General features: G+C 46.4%; 1 protein-coding gene across 1 annotated transcript in view; it reads right to left on the bottom strand.

The window, feature by feature from the left end:
* LOC119461005 (glutamate receptor ionotropic, kainate 2) overlaps nucleotides 1-11,858 on the bottom strand; it is a 114,740-nt gene extending 102,882 nt beyond the window's left edge. Inside the window, exon 1 of the mRNA XM_037722177.2 lies at nucleotides 11,148-11,858. Within this exon, the coding sequence (XP_037578105.1) occupies nucleotides 11,148-11,382 (235 nt within the window). The 5' untranslated portion in view covers nucleotides 11,383-11,858. The remainder of the gene's footprint in view (nucleotides 1-11,147) is intronic.
* Nucleotides 11,859-19,124: the final 7,266 nt, after the last annotated feature.

The raw sequence follows: 19,124 nt of genomic DNA, 5'->3' as shown, positions 1-19,124 counted from the left end.
CGGTCTCTAGAGAGCGCCGTCCTCTGCAGATTGATCACGCTGCACTCAGTACCACGAGGACGCCGCAAATTTCCCAAACTTTGCCCATCTGGTCAAACTTTTTTTCCGCAGCGAAGAACACCGACCGCGAAGTCGTACTCTCCGAGCGCATGCAACCGCTCACTTCAACGGCAAGGCCACTAGTATTTTATGGTAATTTATCGATTCATCTTGCAATAATCGCAGAAAACGTGTTCTCTGCCTCTTTCAGGCATTGCACGTGCATACGTTTGCTATTCACTGTGACTAGTCGTGCTGCGGTACACACTTTGCGCTGGGCTTGTTTCGATATCACACCAAGCATCTGTATACTATGCCGTATAGTACAAATTGCACAGCTTTGTGCTGTATCTTATTTATCATTACACGTGCGAACTATGTCGATTTTCGTTCCGGTCACGTTTACTTTCAGAAACACTTACCTAATCGGTTTTGTGTTCATTGGCTGCCATTCTTATATTTCGAAGCCCTGGTGCTACTCTCAGAAAAAAAAAATTCTTCCTTGCGCATTGCGGCCGCAGATGTTTTTGGCTGCATTACTGGCGAAATGACTTTTTTTTGCAATTGGAAATGTAGATCTTATATGCTGTAGAGGTTTTACGAGACATTTTCTATGTGGGTTACGAGGTGTCATATATTTGGTATGTTTCCTGCGCCAAGGGATTAGGAGGTAAAAAAGCCGGTCGCCCTTTCTGTGAATCGGCGAGTCCGTTAAGCTCGCCGATGTGCGCACGCGGGGACAAGGACGAAGCGCGAGACGCAGCAGTGAAAAAGCTGCAGGCTGCTGCGAAGAGACAGCTGCTACTTGGAGGCGCTGATGTAGAAGCAGAATGTGGCATCGTCCAACTCTTCCCAAACACATCCTGCTGTACCATCGGTGTAGGCGAGCTTGTCCAATGAGTTAGCCAACTAGGATTTACGAGCCGATGGGATGGGGGCAAAATATACTATGAAAATATATTCGACCGGGTGTATAATTGCAGAGGTACTACGTAGTAGGCGAGAGTGAGATGGAGGTCATGCCGAAGTCTTGAAAAGCTTGCGCTCGAAGTGCGGAATTGAAAACGGCAACGCTTGGCGCAGTATTTTACTCGGTTTTGCTACAAGCCTTGCTTTCCATACTCGATATAGTGTCAACGTAGATTTTTCTGTAAACACCTTTCCTAAACTTCTACCTGGAATTTTATTAGCCATACGAAGGTCAAAGGTCGTGCGTGGCAAATTCTCTCTTGAAAGACTCGCGTGAAGCACAGTGCCGCTCGCCAGAAGGCATGGATTGAAACCATAGCTATAGATTTTTCTCACTGCACTGAGTTAGCTTATTTCTAGGGTTTTACGTGATAAAACCAGTTCTAATTATGAGGCACGCCGTAGTGGAGATCTCCGGATTAATTTTGACCACCTGGGGTTCTTTAACGTGCACTACAACGCAAGCACACGGGCGTTTTTGCATTTCTCCTCCATCGAAATGCGGCCGCCGCGGCCGGGATTCGATCCCGCGACCTCGTGCGCTCAGCAGCGCAACGCCTTAGCTAACTGAACCTCGCATTAAAAAAAAATCTTATGATCAGCAGGGTGCTAAAGTAAAGCTTTCACAATCCGACATGTTACACACACAAAAAAAAAATCCATTAAAAAATGAGCGCGCAGTGGAAATGGGAAGAATGAACCGACCCGAAAGAAATAAATCTGACAGAAAGGTTGATAAGTGTCGATTTACTTCTTTTATTTTTTTTCCTTATCTTTAACCATTTGACCTCTGTCTCGCTTGTCGCGTCGCTCATTGGATAGGTCTCACGCCTCGTTTCCCGTTCACCCTTTCGGGACCTATTCATCCCACGCTGATTGATTTTCAATACTTCCCTCTCAACCGCCCCCCCCCCGTGAACTGCTAAAGCGTGAAAGTTCGGATCACTTTTCCACCTCGCGAACGTGGCGTTCTACATTTGAGATGCGCTGCACGTATCATCGAATTGGATATTATACGTCGGCAAGATAGAACAAGCACGTAGTAAAAGAAAAATAATAATAGAAAAAGCATTACGGTTTTCCTGCGAAACTAGGAATGTTTGATTACCTTCTCGCTCGCAGGAGATCTCCGTTGTAGTAAAGGAAATTGGAAGCAGCGGAATTGTGTTTGGGCCGGATAGAGGTAACGGCGTGTAATTTCGTGCTTGGAGGAACAAGAGATTTCCAAACGAGCACCGCTTCTGGATTCGCACATTGTTTCCGACTACAGCCAACGTGGTCTAAATTGATTTAAACAGCGCATAAAATTGCTTCACCTGCATGAATCAGTGAGTATAGGCTCTAGAAGTCGCTCAATTTCACAGCCAGAAGCGGCGGAGAACATGGTTTGCAACTCGGGTCTGCTTTGTATTATTTGTCAGGGTGAGTTTAGTTTTCGGCGACCCCAACTATTTCTTCTGTGCTCGTAGTAGCATTCGCCAGGTCGGCTAAGTACGCACGTTCTCATAAGGTTCCGTACGTATTCGGCACCTCAGAGCATTGAAGTAGTAATGGATCCCGTGAAATCGCGATCTTTCAAACAGTCACTGCATGCATGTACCTACTTGTAAGTAGTTACAAGCCACCTGGTATGTGAGTTGTTTTTTAAGCCGAAGCTTTCTTTGTCTCTTCCCTGGCGTGTTGAGTTCGTTGTCGTTTCGTCATCGGATATATTGGTTGATATATAGACAACTTCGGTCACTGCGTATGCGCTGGCGGCTATCTTGCTGGAGTAACAGAATCGTGCCACTGGGTTTGTGCCAGTGCATGCGCATTTCTGGCCAATTTCCCAGAGTGCACGTGTCACTGTGACCCAAAGATTATGGGGCATTATTTGGCCCACTTCGACCAATTTTGGCCCCCTTCGACCCATCAGCTCAAGCCGAAGTCCGCATTGAGGCGAGTGGTTACGGAATAGGCGCTGGCTTGGCCCAAAGTCAACGTGGAGCGAACTGCGTCATCGCTTATGCCAGTAGGCTGCTGTCCACATCTGATCGAACTTAGTCAATTATAGAACGTGAGTGTCCTCGCTCTTTATGGACAATTGCAAAATTTCGCCCTTATCTATTTGGCCGACCGTTCGCAGTAGTTTCCGACCACCATGCCCTGTTTTGGCTTGCCTCTTTGAAAGATCCTACAGGCAGACTCTCTCGATGGGCCCTGCGCCTGCAAGAGTACACTTACACGTAGGTATACAAGACAGGGAGCCTGCACAAAGATGCTGATTGTTTGTCCCGCTACCCTGCGGCCGAGTGTGACTCTTCGCGCACTGAATCCCTCGATTACGCCTTTTCCGTGAGCCAGTTGCTTAACATCGCCGACGAACAGCGTCCGGATGCCTACTTAAGAGAAATAATCGAGCGCCTGGAATCCTCTCCTAGCGACGCCTCTGCACCCATGTTCACTCTGAAGAATAGTACCTTGTATCGAGGCATAACGTGTGCCCAGACGGTCCTGATCTTCTCCTAGTTATACCAACACAGATGTGTTTCACAGTTCTTCGTAATCTCCACGACGCCCGAACCACTGGCCACCCTGGTATCACTCGCACGCATGGCCACGTGCGCTTCCTGCTTGGTATCTTCAGCCCATCGACGTCCCACGTGAGCCCTTCTTCCGTGTCGGTTTGGACCTTCTTGGACCCTTTCCTACATCTTCTTCAGGAAACAAATGGGTTGCCGTCGCTACCGATTACGCGACGCACTGCGCAATCACACGAGCGCTGGTGACCAGTTGTGCTGCAGACGTCACGGACTTTCTGCTTCGTGACGCAATTTTAGTACACGGTGTCCCACGTCAATTGCTGACTGAGAGAGGCTGCACCTCCCTGTCGAAATTCATCGACAATATCCTACGCTGCTGCTCCACTCAGCACAAGATCACCATGGCATACCATCCCCAGACGAACGGGCTCACCGAGTGCTTGAATTGGACCTTCACAGATATGCTTTCTAAATACGTGTTGGCTGACCACCGTGATTGGGACCTTGTACTGCCATACGTGAAGTTCGCATATAATTCCTTCCGCCACGACACTGCTGTATACTCTCCTATTTACCTTTTGTTCGGACGTAAACCAATTGCCCCGCTGGACCCATTTCTTCCTTCCCCTGCAACTTCGACTAGAGAATATGCACGCAACACCATTTCCCGGGCTGGTTGCGCGCGGCAGATAGCCCGTAGTAGACTTGCTGCTTCCCAAGGGCCATCAGAAGCGCCTTTACGACCAGTGACACCTCGACGCACGTTTTGCTCCGGATGCCCTCGTGCTACTTTGAACCCCCTCCCAAAGTGTGGGCCTTTCTGAAAAGCTCCTTCCTCGCTACATGGGCTCCTACCTGCCTCCTTCGACAAGCTACTGACGTTATGTACGAGACTGTGTCCGCCAGTCCCACTACATCCTCTGTTCCGTTGTCCAGAGACGTCGTCCTCCACGTTTCGAGACTCAATGATTACCACTCTTTATCTGCTGTGGGTCCATAGTGGCACCGGGCCGGCGCTTCTGACGCCGGGGTCATGCTACGTGCTATTCGAAGAAGGTGATGTCGACACTTGGATTTAGTGGGACGAACCCATAAGTGGCCTCTGGCTGATTTGAGGACGACGACGTGGCTTGCTTGACGTTGTCTGGCTTCCATGTTGGCCAGTGCTTGCTACCCCTTGTACATACACCATGTATATAGTTTACCTACTCTGCTTCCACGTAGCAATATATATGCTTAGATATGTGTTGTAATTCCCTGTGCATACACTTATAATCAGCATTTTCTCCTCGACAAACATCCTACGTCAATATCGTCCTTATGGCGCAGAAAGCTAACAGCTACAGGCAACGAGCTCGTGTCCTCGGCTGCTGCTGCTGCTGCTACTTCGCTAACTCAAACAAGCTTGGCGTCATTAAAATTCTAAATTGCTTAGATATGCGTTCTTGTTGTTGTTGTTGTTGTTGTTGTTGTGTTGGTTCTGTTGAAGGCGGAGGAGAATTCACTTGAGAAAAAGCAGAAAGGCAAGCGTGAGGTAATAGTCCCATAGCCTGCTGATCTGTTCAGAGGGAAGGGGAAGATAAGCATGAGGAACGATGATGATGAGAGGGCAGGGGCAGTAGGATGCGGCTGTACGCACGTTCGTTTTCGAAGGGCCTGTTCACAACCTTCAATCTAAGCCTGTGTTCATAAAGAAATTTCAAACGGAACCTTCAAGGTTCACTTCGTTCATATATGATGTCCAGCCAAGGGCCCTGTAACAACGCTTCATTGAACGATCTACTGTCAAATGGTGCTAACGAAGAGGATAATGCCTGTTGTTCACAAGATCATTGGCGACATGCAACAGGTACGTGCTCAACGGCGTCAGGTGCTTCGCACATATCACCATCTGGCAGGTCCCAGCGTTCGATGCGATGCATATGTTGCTGCATCGATGCAACACCAAGGCCTGTGCACGACGTTTGCGAGGCTATTATGCTGCATGCCACACGGTGTATTTGTTTATACCTCTTTCTCTTTTTTACTGTCTGGATAGCTTTATTGATTCGCAGAGGAAAAAGGAATGCGGATTAGAAACTTACATCTTATGTTAGAGAAAGAAAAGAAATCTAAATAATGGACAATGTGCGTCAACATCTTTGAAACCCTTAAATCAGGCTATATTCTCTTGTATACAGGAGATAAATCGTCGCATTGGCGTTCAGAAACCTGGCGAAAGCATCACCAGCACTAAACAAATAAAGCTGAGGCTAGTTCAGCAAAAATATATTAAAAAAGATAACGCTCAACAGTATTCTGACACCGCTTCTTTATTTTTTCTTCTCAAGTCCCTGTTAACTTCCTTTCATCGCCTGCATTACTCTTTTTTCTTTTTTCATTGCTTGGCTTGAGTTACATCTGGGACTGCCACATTTTCAGTGGGCCGGTGCGAGCGCCAGACATCCACTCTCACGTTTCATCCATGCTTGAAACAAAGAGAGAGACAGAGAGAGAGAGAAGAAAAATTTCGCTGCCGCCGCTGTCTCGACATCGTGGACAGTGTATGGAACGATCTCGCCGAGTTCCGTCATCACTTATATCAAATTGTCATAGCACCACAGACGGGCTTCAAACGCGATTGCTCTAAACAGGTAAAAAAAAAAGAAAGCGAGAGAGAGAGAGAAAAACAGACAGAACACGATGTCTTTCTTTCCTTCTTTTTTTCTCGCCCTTTTTCTATTTCATTTCTCCGCGAACTCGATAAATATGCACATGTGTAATAAGACAAGGAAAGCCTTCATCAGCTTCGATATGTTTGCATTTCTGTATGAGGGCCCGTGCTTGATTCGCTGCTCTTGTGTTATATGCCTCGTATGTACTTTTACGAAAGCTAGAGGAACCTGCGTTTTTAGTGTTCCCTTCGGCTCTCGTAATGAAAACGCAAATGCGATCGCACCAGGAAGTGTGGAAGAATGATGTCGCACTCTTTCGTTTCATGGAGTGCATGGCCAGCGGGAAGAAACTGGATTGTAAAAATGTAATGGGGAATTGAGAAACGCCTGACGCCGCATTTTTTCCATGAACAAAAAATGCAAAGAAAGGCCGATCTCCCATCTCATATCGTTGTTTTTCGTATCGTTTCCTGAGCAGCACTCACAGCGTAAGAAATTATAACTGACATTGGCAAAGAATATTGAAAGAACGGCAGTAAAACAAAAGTTTTAAAAAGTGGCTCACTGTAGAATACCAGGATAAATTAAGTGGCCACAAAGCAAGCAAATGAATACGCTGTTCAAAAGAACAAAAAAGTGCTTATGGAAGAGAAGTTGGATGGTCGAAGATACAAGGCAAAATATCATATTTGAATGTATATACATATATGCAGGGTTACGCTGTACTAAAAGCTTTTTCTTCTGTTTTTTCTATAGAGCCAGAAAGATACTCCCACCTCATCTACACGCTGCGTTCATATTAGAAGGCACTTTCATTGCCCACTAATTTTGCTTCTTTGTAGGAATTGTGTTGTAGCCTACAACTTTTCTTTTTCCCTGTTTCTCTAATCGTTTAGAGTCCTAATCTTGGCAGACAGGTGCGTGTTAGCTTCAGAGAACTAAAAAAAGGGACTTGCTTTCTTTATTCTCTATTGTTATCGTTGAAGTTGTCCCGCATCACTCGAAGGAGCTTTGCTTCTTTTTCCTGCCCCAGAGTTAAAAGTATGGCATTATTACAGCCTTGACATCAAGAGGACAGGATGCTTAGGAGTTAATGAAGAAAAAAAGAAAGCCGCAATAAATGTTATAATGGGTGTAGAATCTCTTGTGATTCCATAAAAGTATTCCAGTCTCTCCCAATTGTTGCACAACATACACCAGCATAAGGTAGAAAATGTGTACTTTCGCATCCGATAAGACCCTACCATTCTAGCTCAGTGGCTATGGCATGGCGCTGCTGAGCTCGAGGGAACGGGTTCGATCTCTGCTACGGCGGTGTCGCATTATGATGGGGTCGAAATGCGAGAACGCTCATGTACTCGGATTTAGGTGCACGTTAAAAAAACCCTGTGGGTCCAAATTATTGCGGAGTCCTGTGTTACAGCGTGCCTCATAATGAGATCGTGGTTGTGACACGCAAGACGTCTGAATATATATATATATATATATATATATATATATATATATATCGCACTCCTTCGAGTGCGACACCGATGAACTTTACGTCATGCATGACAAATACTAGGCGTCACTTCCCTGATTGAACCTTACTTATGGCTCTGCGGTTAACGCCCAATCTTTGTAGAATTCAGAGTGATCTCCGAGTGGCGTTACATTTTCCTAACATTGCTTTTACTTCATTCCTTGCTTATATTTCGCGCTCAAACTTTATCTCATTTAAGCGAAGCATTCTTGGCGAGTTCAACTCATTTTTCTGTAACGAGCATCTGCGATTTTCGTGGGCCGGTTCAGACGATAGCGCGTAAAAATGTCTCACTGGGCGTGTGCCGCTCATCATCATCATCATTGAGTCGCTATGACGCCAGCTTGGGTTTGTGCCACTAGGTACGGGCTACTGGGATCACTGAGAATATGTCACTGGATATATGCCACTCGGAACGTGCCAGTGAGTATGTGTTCTAGGGTCGACTTGGTATGTGACATTCTTCAATGAACTTCTTTGACGCCAACTTGAGTCCCTGGTTATCACAACAACAACAAGCAACACCTGCGTAGTGACATCTGCGCAATGCGCTGTCAACTGGAGTTGGCTTTGCCTCGTTTTTCTTTTTTTCATACCGTTGCATTTTCTAACTGTGTAGCGCTAATAGCTTCGTATACCGAATAAGCCTTTTTTTTTAACGTGCGAGAATTTAGAAGCTCCAAGCTGGATGTTCTGTGTTTGTCCGTCGCCCTTCACGTTGCTCCGTCATGAGGCCTCCTCACCTTCATCGTATATGGGGAAGAAGAAAAAGGTCCTTCGCAGATGCATGCCAGTCTTAGCAACTGATACATCAACGACAACGAACCTGCATGATCGAGTTCTCAGACCTTTCGCGGGAAGTACTAGAGGTCTGTTTGCGCGCTGTTCTTGTACGATTCATCAACGCCGCCACCTGCGCATTCTCACTGGCGCCCTGGTCAACGGCCGCTTCGAGGCTCCCACGTGGCTGGCTGCTCTATACCATTGTATCTGTACAAACTTCTAGCTCACCCCGAACGTGGAGCCGTCAAAAGACGAAGTGAAAAACAAATATATATATATATATATATATATATATATATATATATATATATATATATACAGATTACTGGCAAAAAAGACTAATCGACTGCACTAGGAAGGTGTTGTCTCTACATGTGAGGTGTACACAAGGTAAAGCAGGTTGTGTTGCTGATTGATGTATATGGAGCACGCCGTTGCACGCCGGCTTTGAACGCCGCACGAGAACGGCTGCCAAATTCTTCTCCTTGCCAGCTTCGCTGCAAAACAATGCTTTGCGTACATAGCCTAGTAGCCTCAAATTGAGTATCAGACTTCTTTCTGCCCCCGCGGTGATTCATAACAGGCCAGAATTCGCATTTGCGAAACAATTCTATCGTAAGAGCTTTTAGTGAATACATGCCCTTGCTGTTCATCAGAAGATTAGTGGCGTCTGCAGTGAAAAACCGCTGCTGTCGCAGTACGAGAATTCAGAGCCGGAGGAATATTTGAAGTTTCCTGCACCTGTATTCACAAACAAAAAAAAGAAAAAGAAAAAAAAAGAATAACTCTGACGATCTAATTGTCCGGAAGAGTGAATTTTTGCCGACCAATCATGATGCTGGACATATAATTAGTGAAGGCAGCCAACCAATGCCAAAGAGAACTTGCAAAAAAAAGCTTCGGGAATCCTTCCCTCGATTTGAAGAGAAAAATAAAAACGATCATTACAATTTCTGGGGTGAGGAGCAAGCCAAGGGACGCAAACAGAGTAAATAAAGTAAACGTAGCCTCCGATGCCAAGACCGCACACCGACAAACAGCCCGCGCCACTCAGTGCCACTGTTCTTGGGTCGGTGCCGAGTTCTATACCGGCGACTATACGTGTCGACTGCACGAGGCGTTTCCAGTTTTCAGCTTTGTCTGCCTGGCCTAATTAGTCCATATTTGACACGAGTCACGGCTTCGTTTTCTCCTCCTTATGAAAGTAACTTTCTATGTGTCTTTATGTTCGCTGTGTTAATTGTGGGGCGTCTTTGCTGCTGCCTCTCAAATGCTACGACTGGTTGTAGGGGGATGGGCCTCATCAGGCATATTGAGTTTTGCCCTTCTCCTAATGTGTACTGTAAAACTACTACACTTTGAATAAACTTCACGTCACTTCAATTCGCTTCACTTGACTATTTGTCATAATATGTTGCGTAATTGCGTTTCAAATGCAGTTTTCTTTTTTTCTTCTTCTTCTTTCTTTTTTTTACTATTTGAAAAATTAATGCCACTGAATACAATGACAAATGGTATGACTGGTACGGCGTCGTTGAAACGACGTGTGTTGCGATGGTGTCACGCGGCGTACTTAAGTTCTCAAGCGGTGAGCTGGATCGATACTTACGTTGGTTGTATACCTATCACAACGCGTGCCAGTTTCATGCGCTATAAAAAAAAAACGAAAATTGAAGACCACTTTGTGTGTCGTCTGCCTCCTCTCATACGTGGAGAGCGCAAATGAAATGGCGCCAACGGTACGTCTCCCGCGACCCTACATTCTTCTTCTTCTGCTAACAGCAAAGCAAGGATTTGTCTTCCTGGTGAATGTGAACATGGATAAACACTATCAAACTTGGTAGTAGTGAAGCTGATCATAATAACTTAGCGTTGTTCTCCTATAGTGTAATCTACACCATTTTATAGACTTATTCTTTCCTTCAAACGGACGTGCTTAAACATTAAGAAACTGCGTTCTGCAGTAAAGTGCTTAAAAGAGCCGCAGTGTAAAACAAAAGCCATTATTCGCTGTCGTTTAAACGTTCTGCGCTCGGAGTCCAATACCAACGGTTAAATTTAGCCAACCGGATACTTCATCTGGTTAACCTCCCTCTTTCACCTCTTGTTTTCCCTCACCTCCCTCCTAGGTATCTGTAATTCCGCTGTACGAACATGGGGCAACATTTTCTCAAATGAGCGAATATAGTATACCTCAACTTCGCCCCTAAGCACATCCATAACCATCCATTCGCCGCACTTTGACATTGCCCATGCAGCAAAACGTTTTGGCATTACGTTAATCTAAAGAACAATATCTAGGGGATGGTAGCGAGCTCCTTGATTAAGCCGAACGCACTTAATATAACGCTAATATAACGTCTTATCCCACCGCACATCTTGGAAACGTGTGGGGGTGGCTGCGGTAAGTAAGGGGAAAATAAAACTAAATCTAAATAGCTGATTCCCAATGTATGTTAGAGTAATATCTGAAATAACAATAAGAAGGCTGGTTAGAAGAAAGGCGGGTGCAGATACGAATGCACTGGAATGATCGAACAGTGTCATTTGCTCCATCACAAGCGTGACCTTGTGACACCTTGTGACATCAACCCCATCAATGCACCCACATCACCTTGTGCTGTGCTCAAGCGAATGCTCAAGCTAGTATACACTTACCGACTTGAATGACATTATCCTTCAAGTCCTCGCTGTTCGCATCGCGCAGGTAGAGGAACGTATCATCCAACGTCGTCAGTCCGGCACCAAAAGTGTCCTCCACCACTGTCGTCCCCGCTTCGGTGACCGGTACCGTGGTTTCATTTCCGCCGCTGGCGACGCCGCAGGACCACGTCAAGGTGAGCAGGAGCCAGGTGAGACCGCATCGCACCACGCACCACGTGGAGGCATCCATACCGCCGGCAACTCACGGAGGTGCCCACAAGAGGGCGAAGGGCGTACGGAGGAGAGGGTGGGAAGTAGCACGATACTTCCCTGCACAACCTTCCCTCTCTCCCTTCAGCCACACACAGGCGCGCGCGCACTCCCTCTTCACGAGCGGAACGGAAACCCAATCACCCAATCATGGTCGTCCAGCGTCGATTACCGCGTTGCAAAAGCATTCGCCTACCTCGCATGCAAACACGTACACACAACAAGTTTAGCTCCTTCTCTCTCTCTTCCAGTTCTTCTGGGTTCACGCGATCGAACCAAATTCAATTAAAACGCGACTAGTCCGTTGCCGTGCGGGCCCCAGAAAAGTTTCCTCCTGGACCGCCAGAAAAAACACCGTACCCCCCTCCGTCGTCGCGCCGCTTGCAAATCGCGGATGCTTCCCGTGGTTCCCAGCGACTCGGTACCTCTGCCTCAAGCATAGACCTCTCCTCCACCCCCAAACCCTCTCTCCTTTTCTTTTTGTACATTTACCGCCATTCGCCGTGTTGGCAGTGAATCAAAGTGCTGGTGCTGCTTCGAGCTCGCTGAAGAGACGGAAGCAGCGGGACAAGTAGGAGGCGCTGCGGTTCTCTCGGTAGCCATTTTGGCAGCGAGGAGACCGAAGGGGCGAACCGTGAGCTAAGTTTTGTTTGTTTTGCTGCCAGAGAATTATTTTACAGAGCTTTGGCGTTAGTGCGCTAGATTTTCTGTGCGTTTCTTTAGGCTTCTCGGGTGGTGACGCGGGCAAGGGAGAGAGAAAGAGAGAGAGAGAGGCGATGCTCAAAAACAGCAGCGGAGAGGGTGGCGCGTGGGAGCCGACGAGGCTTGTGCGAATACACTGGCACCCGTGTTGTCTCTTGAGAGGAGGAACCAGACGTCGAGGGAGCGGGAAGAGAGGAAAAAAAAGAAGAGAAATATAGTAAGGACGCGCGGTTATTTCGGGGCACGCAAACCGCGGGATCGTCCTTCTGAATTTAGGAGGCCGGCCATAGGCGCGACAGCTTTTCAAAGCTCGCCCCGCGGCTAGAGTTTGTAGTCGAGGAATGTGGCGGCCGCTCTACGCCTTGTGGCAGGGCCGCCAGCGGCGAGGAACGGTCGCCGGCTGGACTGGAGAGGCGACATGTCAGCGTAATAGCGAGACTGCAGCGAAAGGAATTGAGACATCTTTCACGGAGCGTCGGCGCTCGGCGCACAAGAGCCGTGGTAGGCTGCAGCTGGCCGTAACTACACCGATACCATCGCGCAAACCTTTAGAATTACAGAAGCAAACACAGGAAACAAGACACACCAAGACAGCGTTATCATCACCATATTCGTTTCTGCAGAAACCCGCTGCGTGGCGCAACAAATATGGGTTTCCTCGCTAACTACGGGCTACATTTAGGTAGATTATAAGGTTGCTTTTAGGGAGATGCCTCCAGCAGGCGCTGCGCAACTCGTTTGCTCAACCACTATTACTGCGCTGCGAACTGTTCTCTAATTTGCCCTAACCCGGCCATCTGCTGTCCTCCTGGTTAGCCCAGTTGTTAGCTCAGGTCATACAGCCTTGGTTGATCTGTTGGTGTAGCGATTAGCCAGGAAAAGGTGGGGATGCAATGTTTGATACGCATGCCACGACGAACGGTAATTCCTCTACGAAGCCTCACTTCTGTGGTACCCGTATGGGGTTTCTTTGTAGTTTCGTAAACTGCTATGCGTCCTGCAGGCTGTGTGCGTGCAATGCTCGTTCTCTCTTTCTCTTCTTCCTTTACTCTTTCTATTCCCCCTTTTGCTTACCCCCGGCTCACCCCCGGTGTAAGGTAACAAACCGGACACTCACCTGGTTGACCTTCCTGCCTTTTCTCTCTTTCATTGTTCTCTCCCCTCTCTTTCGCACTGCTTTAAGATGGGTACAGGGTTTCCTTTTAACGGCGATGACTTCCAGCTAATCTAAGTTGTAGTAGATGTGTGCACATGTTGGAAGACACAGCAGTGTCTTGCTGTCTCTTCTTTCCGGTAGTTCTGTATACTGTATGGCGTTGTCTGTCATGTGGATTCGGAATTTCAAATAGCGCAAGTCAGTGCCATTTTTAGCAGCGGGAGGAGCCCGAATGAACGAAGCTGGCGATAGCACTGAGAGTACTAGAATTCCCTTACATCGCTCTACCTTTCTGCGTTTGCTCATGCTAAGAAAAATGGTACCGCTGGTGTTACCTATGACTAGTTTGCAGTTTGACGAGTGTAAGCATATGCGACAGACGCATACACAACAGAATGATGGTAGCTTAGACATGAAGACAATGAGAGAATGACTTTGTGCTGCTGTCCTTGTTCTACACTCTATTGCATCCTGCCACTATTATTGATAAGTGTGAACAAGAAAATATATAGACGCGTACAAAAAATTCATGTGCCCGGGTCAGAACTGGTGCTTGAAAAGCCCATTAATTACTTGATAATAAAGCGATATTGCTTTGAGTCTCCGAATTATTGGCGTGATTTATGGCAGAACGGCGAGCCACAAATTAGCCAGCTCACTAACTCTCTTTTGTTTTACTGCGACTCTCCTCTCAACAAACAACGAGACACCGCTTTTCTTCTTTCTGCCTTGAGACGACCGCTTCCTCAGCGAAAGTTGAGACAAAGCCGTCCGTTCTTTCGCTGTCTTGTTAAGGGTTCTTTGTTTCGCCACCGTAACGCAAAAGAGCGTGCTTGCGCAAGACAGTACGTGACACTTGTACTGCTGTACTTGTGAAACCCACAACCGCTTGGTAGAATTATTCTGCCAAAGATGGTGTTGAGCAAGAAATAGGCGCGTGGCTTCTTAAACACCAACGAAACCGTCCTGCTTGTTGTGCGGAAAGCTAAATAACAAATGTACATACCAATTTACACTGGGATCAACATGTTATGAGGGGCAAATAAATATGCAAGAAACATCTAGCACGTTTGCATTGTTTATTTTTATTTTATTTTTTGCTATATTTTCTCCACTCATATAATGTAATGCACCTAGCTGGTCGTCACCCATACTGTTCAAGCTTCGTTTTACCAATGAGCCATCCACTCACAACGTTTTTACCCTGAGGAGTGTGCGCTTCTTAAGCCTGTTGTACAGGATTGCTCCCATGTTAGGGCGTATTCCGTAGATCTAAGAGGGCGTTGTAGAAAGGATGTTTCTCCAACAGCACTCATACATTGTCAAGATGCGCTGTAAATTTAAATGTTTTCTAATTGCGCTGTGTTAGAACGTGTACTGTCCAGCAAAAATGGCAGCGCCATTTAGATGTACCGCCGTCAGCAGATGCATTGCCAGCTTAAATCTGCGTACTGCTTTAGCCACATAGAAAAGCCTAAAATTTATTGCGACTTGAACAAGCAGCTTGCTATCGGCACTTCCGCTTGATTACATCTAAGGCTATTTGGCGTGGCTGCAAAAACTAAAAATAAGATAGATTAGATAGTGGGGCCCTTATATTATGAGGGATTTTCTTTAGGTTGAAACTAGAACTGTTGGGGCAGTTTTGTCACTGGGACGAACACACAACCAAGTTCAGTTATTGTGTCTTTGCTAAGTATAGACGTCAATACTCTTCTCTAGAATGCGCGAACCACATTCTCAGGACTGCGCTGGCGATATCTGAAGATGACATCTGGCACAAAATCGGCTGCATATATGTGAGGTTGCGTGACTACAATTACAGTTTCTACTGATTTCTGTCGAGGTCGGGTTAAGATTTGGTAGCTGCTTTGGCCCTCAGGAGTGTGTTCTAGACAAGTGTGTTGACCTCTGTACACCAGCAAATACATGGTGCCTTTGTTATGTACACCCGATTAGTCGGTATTGCTGCTATGTCGTGCTGTCCTGGCACCACACCCAAATGTTGATTCTTAGCTACGTGTATTGCGTTGTGAAGTATTTATAAATGTTCACTTTCAATCGTGCATTGTATATTCTAACTTATTGAGCTATTGTGCGTGTAGGACGTTATCCTTATTATCGCCTTCATTGTTGTAATGCGTCTGTATAGGCCTCTGCATATCGTACTTATGAGACTACTGCTAGAACCGTGTCCAAGAACAGTGTCCCAAGTTTTTTTTTTTTTTTTAGTAAGAAGATCAATGGGAAACAGTGGTACTTTAAGAGGTTCCCAAACACGTATGACGAAAATTTTGGCGTGTATCTATATATTTCTACTGTTAATTCGTGCTTTTGTCTTGCATCAGAAGGCCTTCAACTCGATGTTACCCAGCGCATCTACATGTAACAAATATTTCACCTCTTCATGATATTCACGCCGCATCATAAATGAGGTCAATATCCGCAACAAACTCCGGTATATCCGGTGTGTATGTACACATACAGACTGGCCTATTTGACTTAAATATTCATGGTCCAAAATGCTTGTCTCCAATGTTTGCGGGCCTTAATTCTATACAGAAAATATATATAAATTTGAGAGCTTTGAGCAAACACTTCATAATTTGTGCCTGAATGGCTTATTGATGAAGACCGCATAGACGCTATGAGCAACTTTGAGCAGTGCGCTCTTCGTAGCCGCGCACACTCTGAGCGACAACGGAGGCACAACCGCTCCATTGGGGCGTCATACTTAACCCTTTCCACCGGCAGGAACCGCGTTCCGTATGGACGGGGCATGTTCGTTTCGGGCACGCCGCGTGCCTCGTGCGACCGGATTAGACGCGGCCGTAAACGAAGCAAAATGTTAGCTTTAAGAAGGCCACCCGTGTTCCGTCTTGCTTGGCTTCGGCCGCCTGCTGCGAGCGTTATGGAGGGTCCAGGTTTGTTTTAAGAAGCGCGATGGTACCGAGCGTCAAGGAACATAAACGAGCCGTTTGCGGGAGAGTTTCCTTGACCAATTGGCCGGCATGTCTGCCCCCGTCTGTTCTTTTATGTTCCGGAAGTGTGTCAGGACAACGAAGTTTTGTCTTTCGTTGTTAACCAGCCGTTTATCACAGAACACAAAAAAAAAAAATGCGGAACGCCTACAACACTCTACAGCGATGTAGCGTTGCGTTAAAGGTCCGTCAGCCCTCCTGCGATTCTCGTGCTAGAAACATGCACCGAGCTGTATAGGAACATAGGGTTAGTGCAAAAAATAAAAAGACGATGAGTACAGAGTTTATGGCTTGCGGTTAGTCAACAGTGCGTCTTGAAAAAACTGATGAACAAAAATGCAACCTTCTAAGGAAAGTAAAATTCGGGTTCAACTTCGATCGGCTTTAATATTCGAATACATTTTTTATGCAGAAATGTTTCATTGAAAAGTAGCTGTACTGATTTAAATGACATTTGTTCTAGATTGAGATCGAGAATCGAACTTGTGATAAGCGCCAATGTGTAACTTCAATTCACTTCACTTCACTTTCGTTTCCCTAAAGACCACTCACTGGGAATATTACATAAGGGGTGGGGTTTACAAATCTTGATTGCTCTAATTAGTGACCACATGTGTTCAATGAAGAATGTAAGTTTTAAGCTTATCAGTAAATGTCGATGAGCAGGTGGTTTCGGCGAAGTGCATTGACGGGGTAGGCCATTCCAGTCGGTCGACTGGAACCCGTCACATCGTCAATAATTGAGAGACGAACGCGCTAATCACTGATATTTCGCGCAACATTAGCTATTGACCACTATTCCTGGGTTAGTAGCGTATAATCACGATGCTGACTTGGAGATTGGTGGCAGTCGTATGCATTTAGAAGACGACAGCAAGCTGATGCGAGATGTAGCAGTCGTTGGCAGCTCTGTTTTCAACGCAGAATGTAGTCCTTCTCAGAGTTATTGTTATTGTCATTGGCCGCCCTTCTCAGGGGGGTCAATAATATGGCCGCATAGGTACGCACCCCTCATATTTGACCCATTTGAGGCTTAATCGTGGCCTCTGCCTTTCCAAAGTTGCCCGGGTACAGCGAATGGTTCGGTTCGTGCCCGTCCCCTGCCAACCCGATTTTGCTTGACCCCGTTCGTTGTGCCCTTCCATTCGCATCCACATGTCGAAGGCCCCTGTTGCTAAAAACCAACGAAAGGCGCCTGGGGCTCTCTTTTACGGCTTGTCCGGCCGGGGTTGTAAGCCGCCTTCAGACATAAAATCGCGCTAAGGAGCTGCGACCGCTGTGCTAGCGAATCGACACGCAGGTCAGAATGACGTCGTGACGTCGTCAAGGGATTCTCCTCTGGGAGGAGATAAAAAATGGTCTTTTCGGGAAAGAGCGCGATGTCACAGCAGTTCTTTCCCTTGTTTTTTTTTTTTTTTTTTTTTTTTTTACTGGTACAAAAGAGCGCGCAAGGCGTCACGGCTTGCTATTGTGCAACCAGCCGCTACGGTTCCATATATATATATATATGGAACCGTAGCGGCTGGTTGCACAATAGCAAGCCGTGACGCCTTGCGCGCTCTTTCAGTATATATATATATATATATATATATATATATTCTGCCTTGCGTTTAGCTTCAGGCATTTAGTGGAACAAGACAAGTTCATAGTAGCAGTTCATAGTCATGGTGTCATACATATATATATATATATATATATATATATATATATATATACTCACCGAGCAAATGAAAATTGTCAAAGCTGACGTAAAGCAATCGTGTTGTTTTCCGCGTTGGACGAACCGCAGACAACAACAAATCAACGACTGGCTCCTGTAGGCCACGTTTACAACGATGCGACAATAGCGCGTTCCGTTACATTTTTCAGTTCGCTGCCTTCTTTTACGAAACGGAAATGCTACAAGCGTGCCGCAATACGCTGCAAAGGCGCTACTCGACACGCTATGCAAAGGTGCTGCGCATTCATTTCATTTGAAGTATTGTTTCATGTATATCAAAATGATTACACCACCTACCAGCTTATGCATATCGATGTGACAGTGCATTGTGGCGAGAGCGAAACTAAACGAAGCCGTCGCCTAGCGAAATCACCACAACCAGTTTTGAGTGGTTTCATTAGGCAGCTTATTATTGTCCCGTCTCTCGGTAGTCAATTCTCCTCCATCTATCTACTGTTAGTTCCAAGATCGTGGGGTGCTCGGCAAAGCTGACGGGGCACTGTCAAGGCAAAGCACGCACCGCCGAGCGCGAGAAGTGTTCCGGTCGAGCAGCGCCCAATAAATAGAGGCCAAATCAGCATTTTTTTTTGTCTAAAATTGTCTTTTATGGAAGAGATTCTTCTAAGGCAAGCCATGGTCCTATCGCTGCAACCCCCCCCCCCCCCCCCTCACTCTCCTCCCCAAACCATCTTACAATTGCTCCCCACTAAGTCTCTTTTTCAAAAGCGAGCGAAGCGCTGAACGCTAACCACTGCTTTTTTCTTTTCTCCTTTGGCGAGAAGGCCGGTTGCCGTGCGCGACGCGAAAGGGAAGAAAGGACGACAAATCTCACTTGAACGGCGCTCTAGCGCGAAACAAGATTTCTGAAGTGGGCCTGTACACGCTGGTGCGTTGCTCAAATGGAAAGCAAGAAAAGTGACGGGGCGAGCATAACGCCTCCAAAGGAAAAAGATAGAAGGGAATATCCTATAAGATTGACTTCGAAGAAAAGTAGCCTCAAGCTTCTCGGGAGAGACGCTGTGTGACGGCCCGGACCTTTAAGTGCCTCGGGTCAAAAACGAAATTCGCGAGTTCCTTAATCCGTTTATATTTTCTTTTATTGAATCAAAGTATGGCCTTTTCTCTCGTAATTATTGATCAGCGTCCGCATCGTGTGCTTTTGC

Source organism: Dermacentor silvarum, chromosome 8 (genome assembly GCF_013339745.2).
Source record: "Dermacentor silvarum isolate Dsil-2018 chromosome 8, BIME_Dsil_1.4, whole genome shotgun sequence".
NCBI classification, from domain to species: Eukaryota; Metazoa; Arthropoda; class Arachnida; order Ixodida; family Ixodidae; genus Dermacentor; species Dermacentor silvarum.
This window is presented reverse-complemented; position numbering and strand designations above follow the sequence as displayed.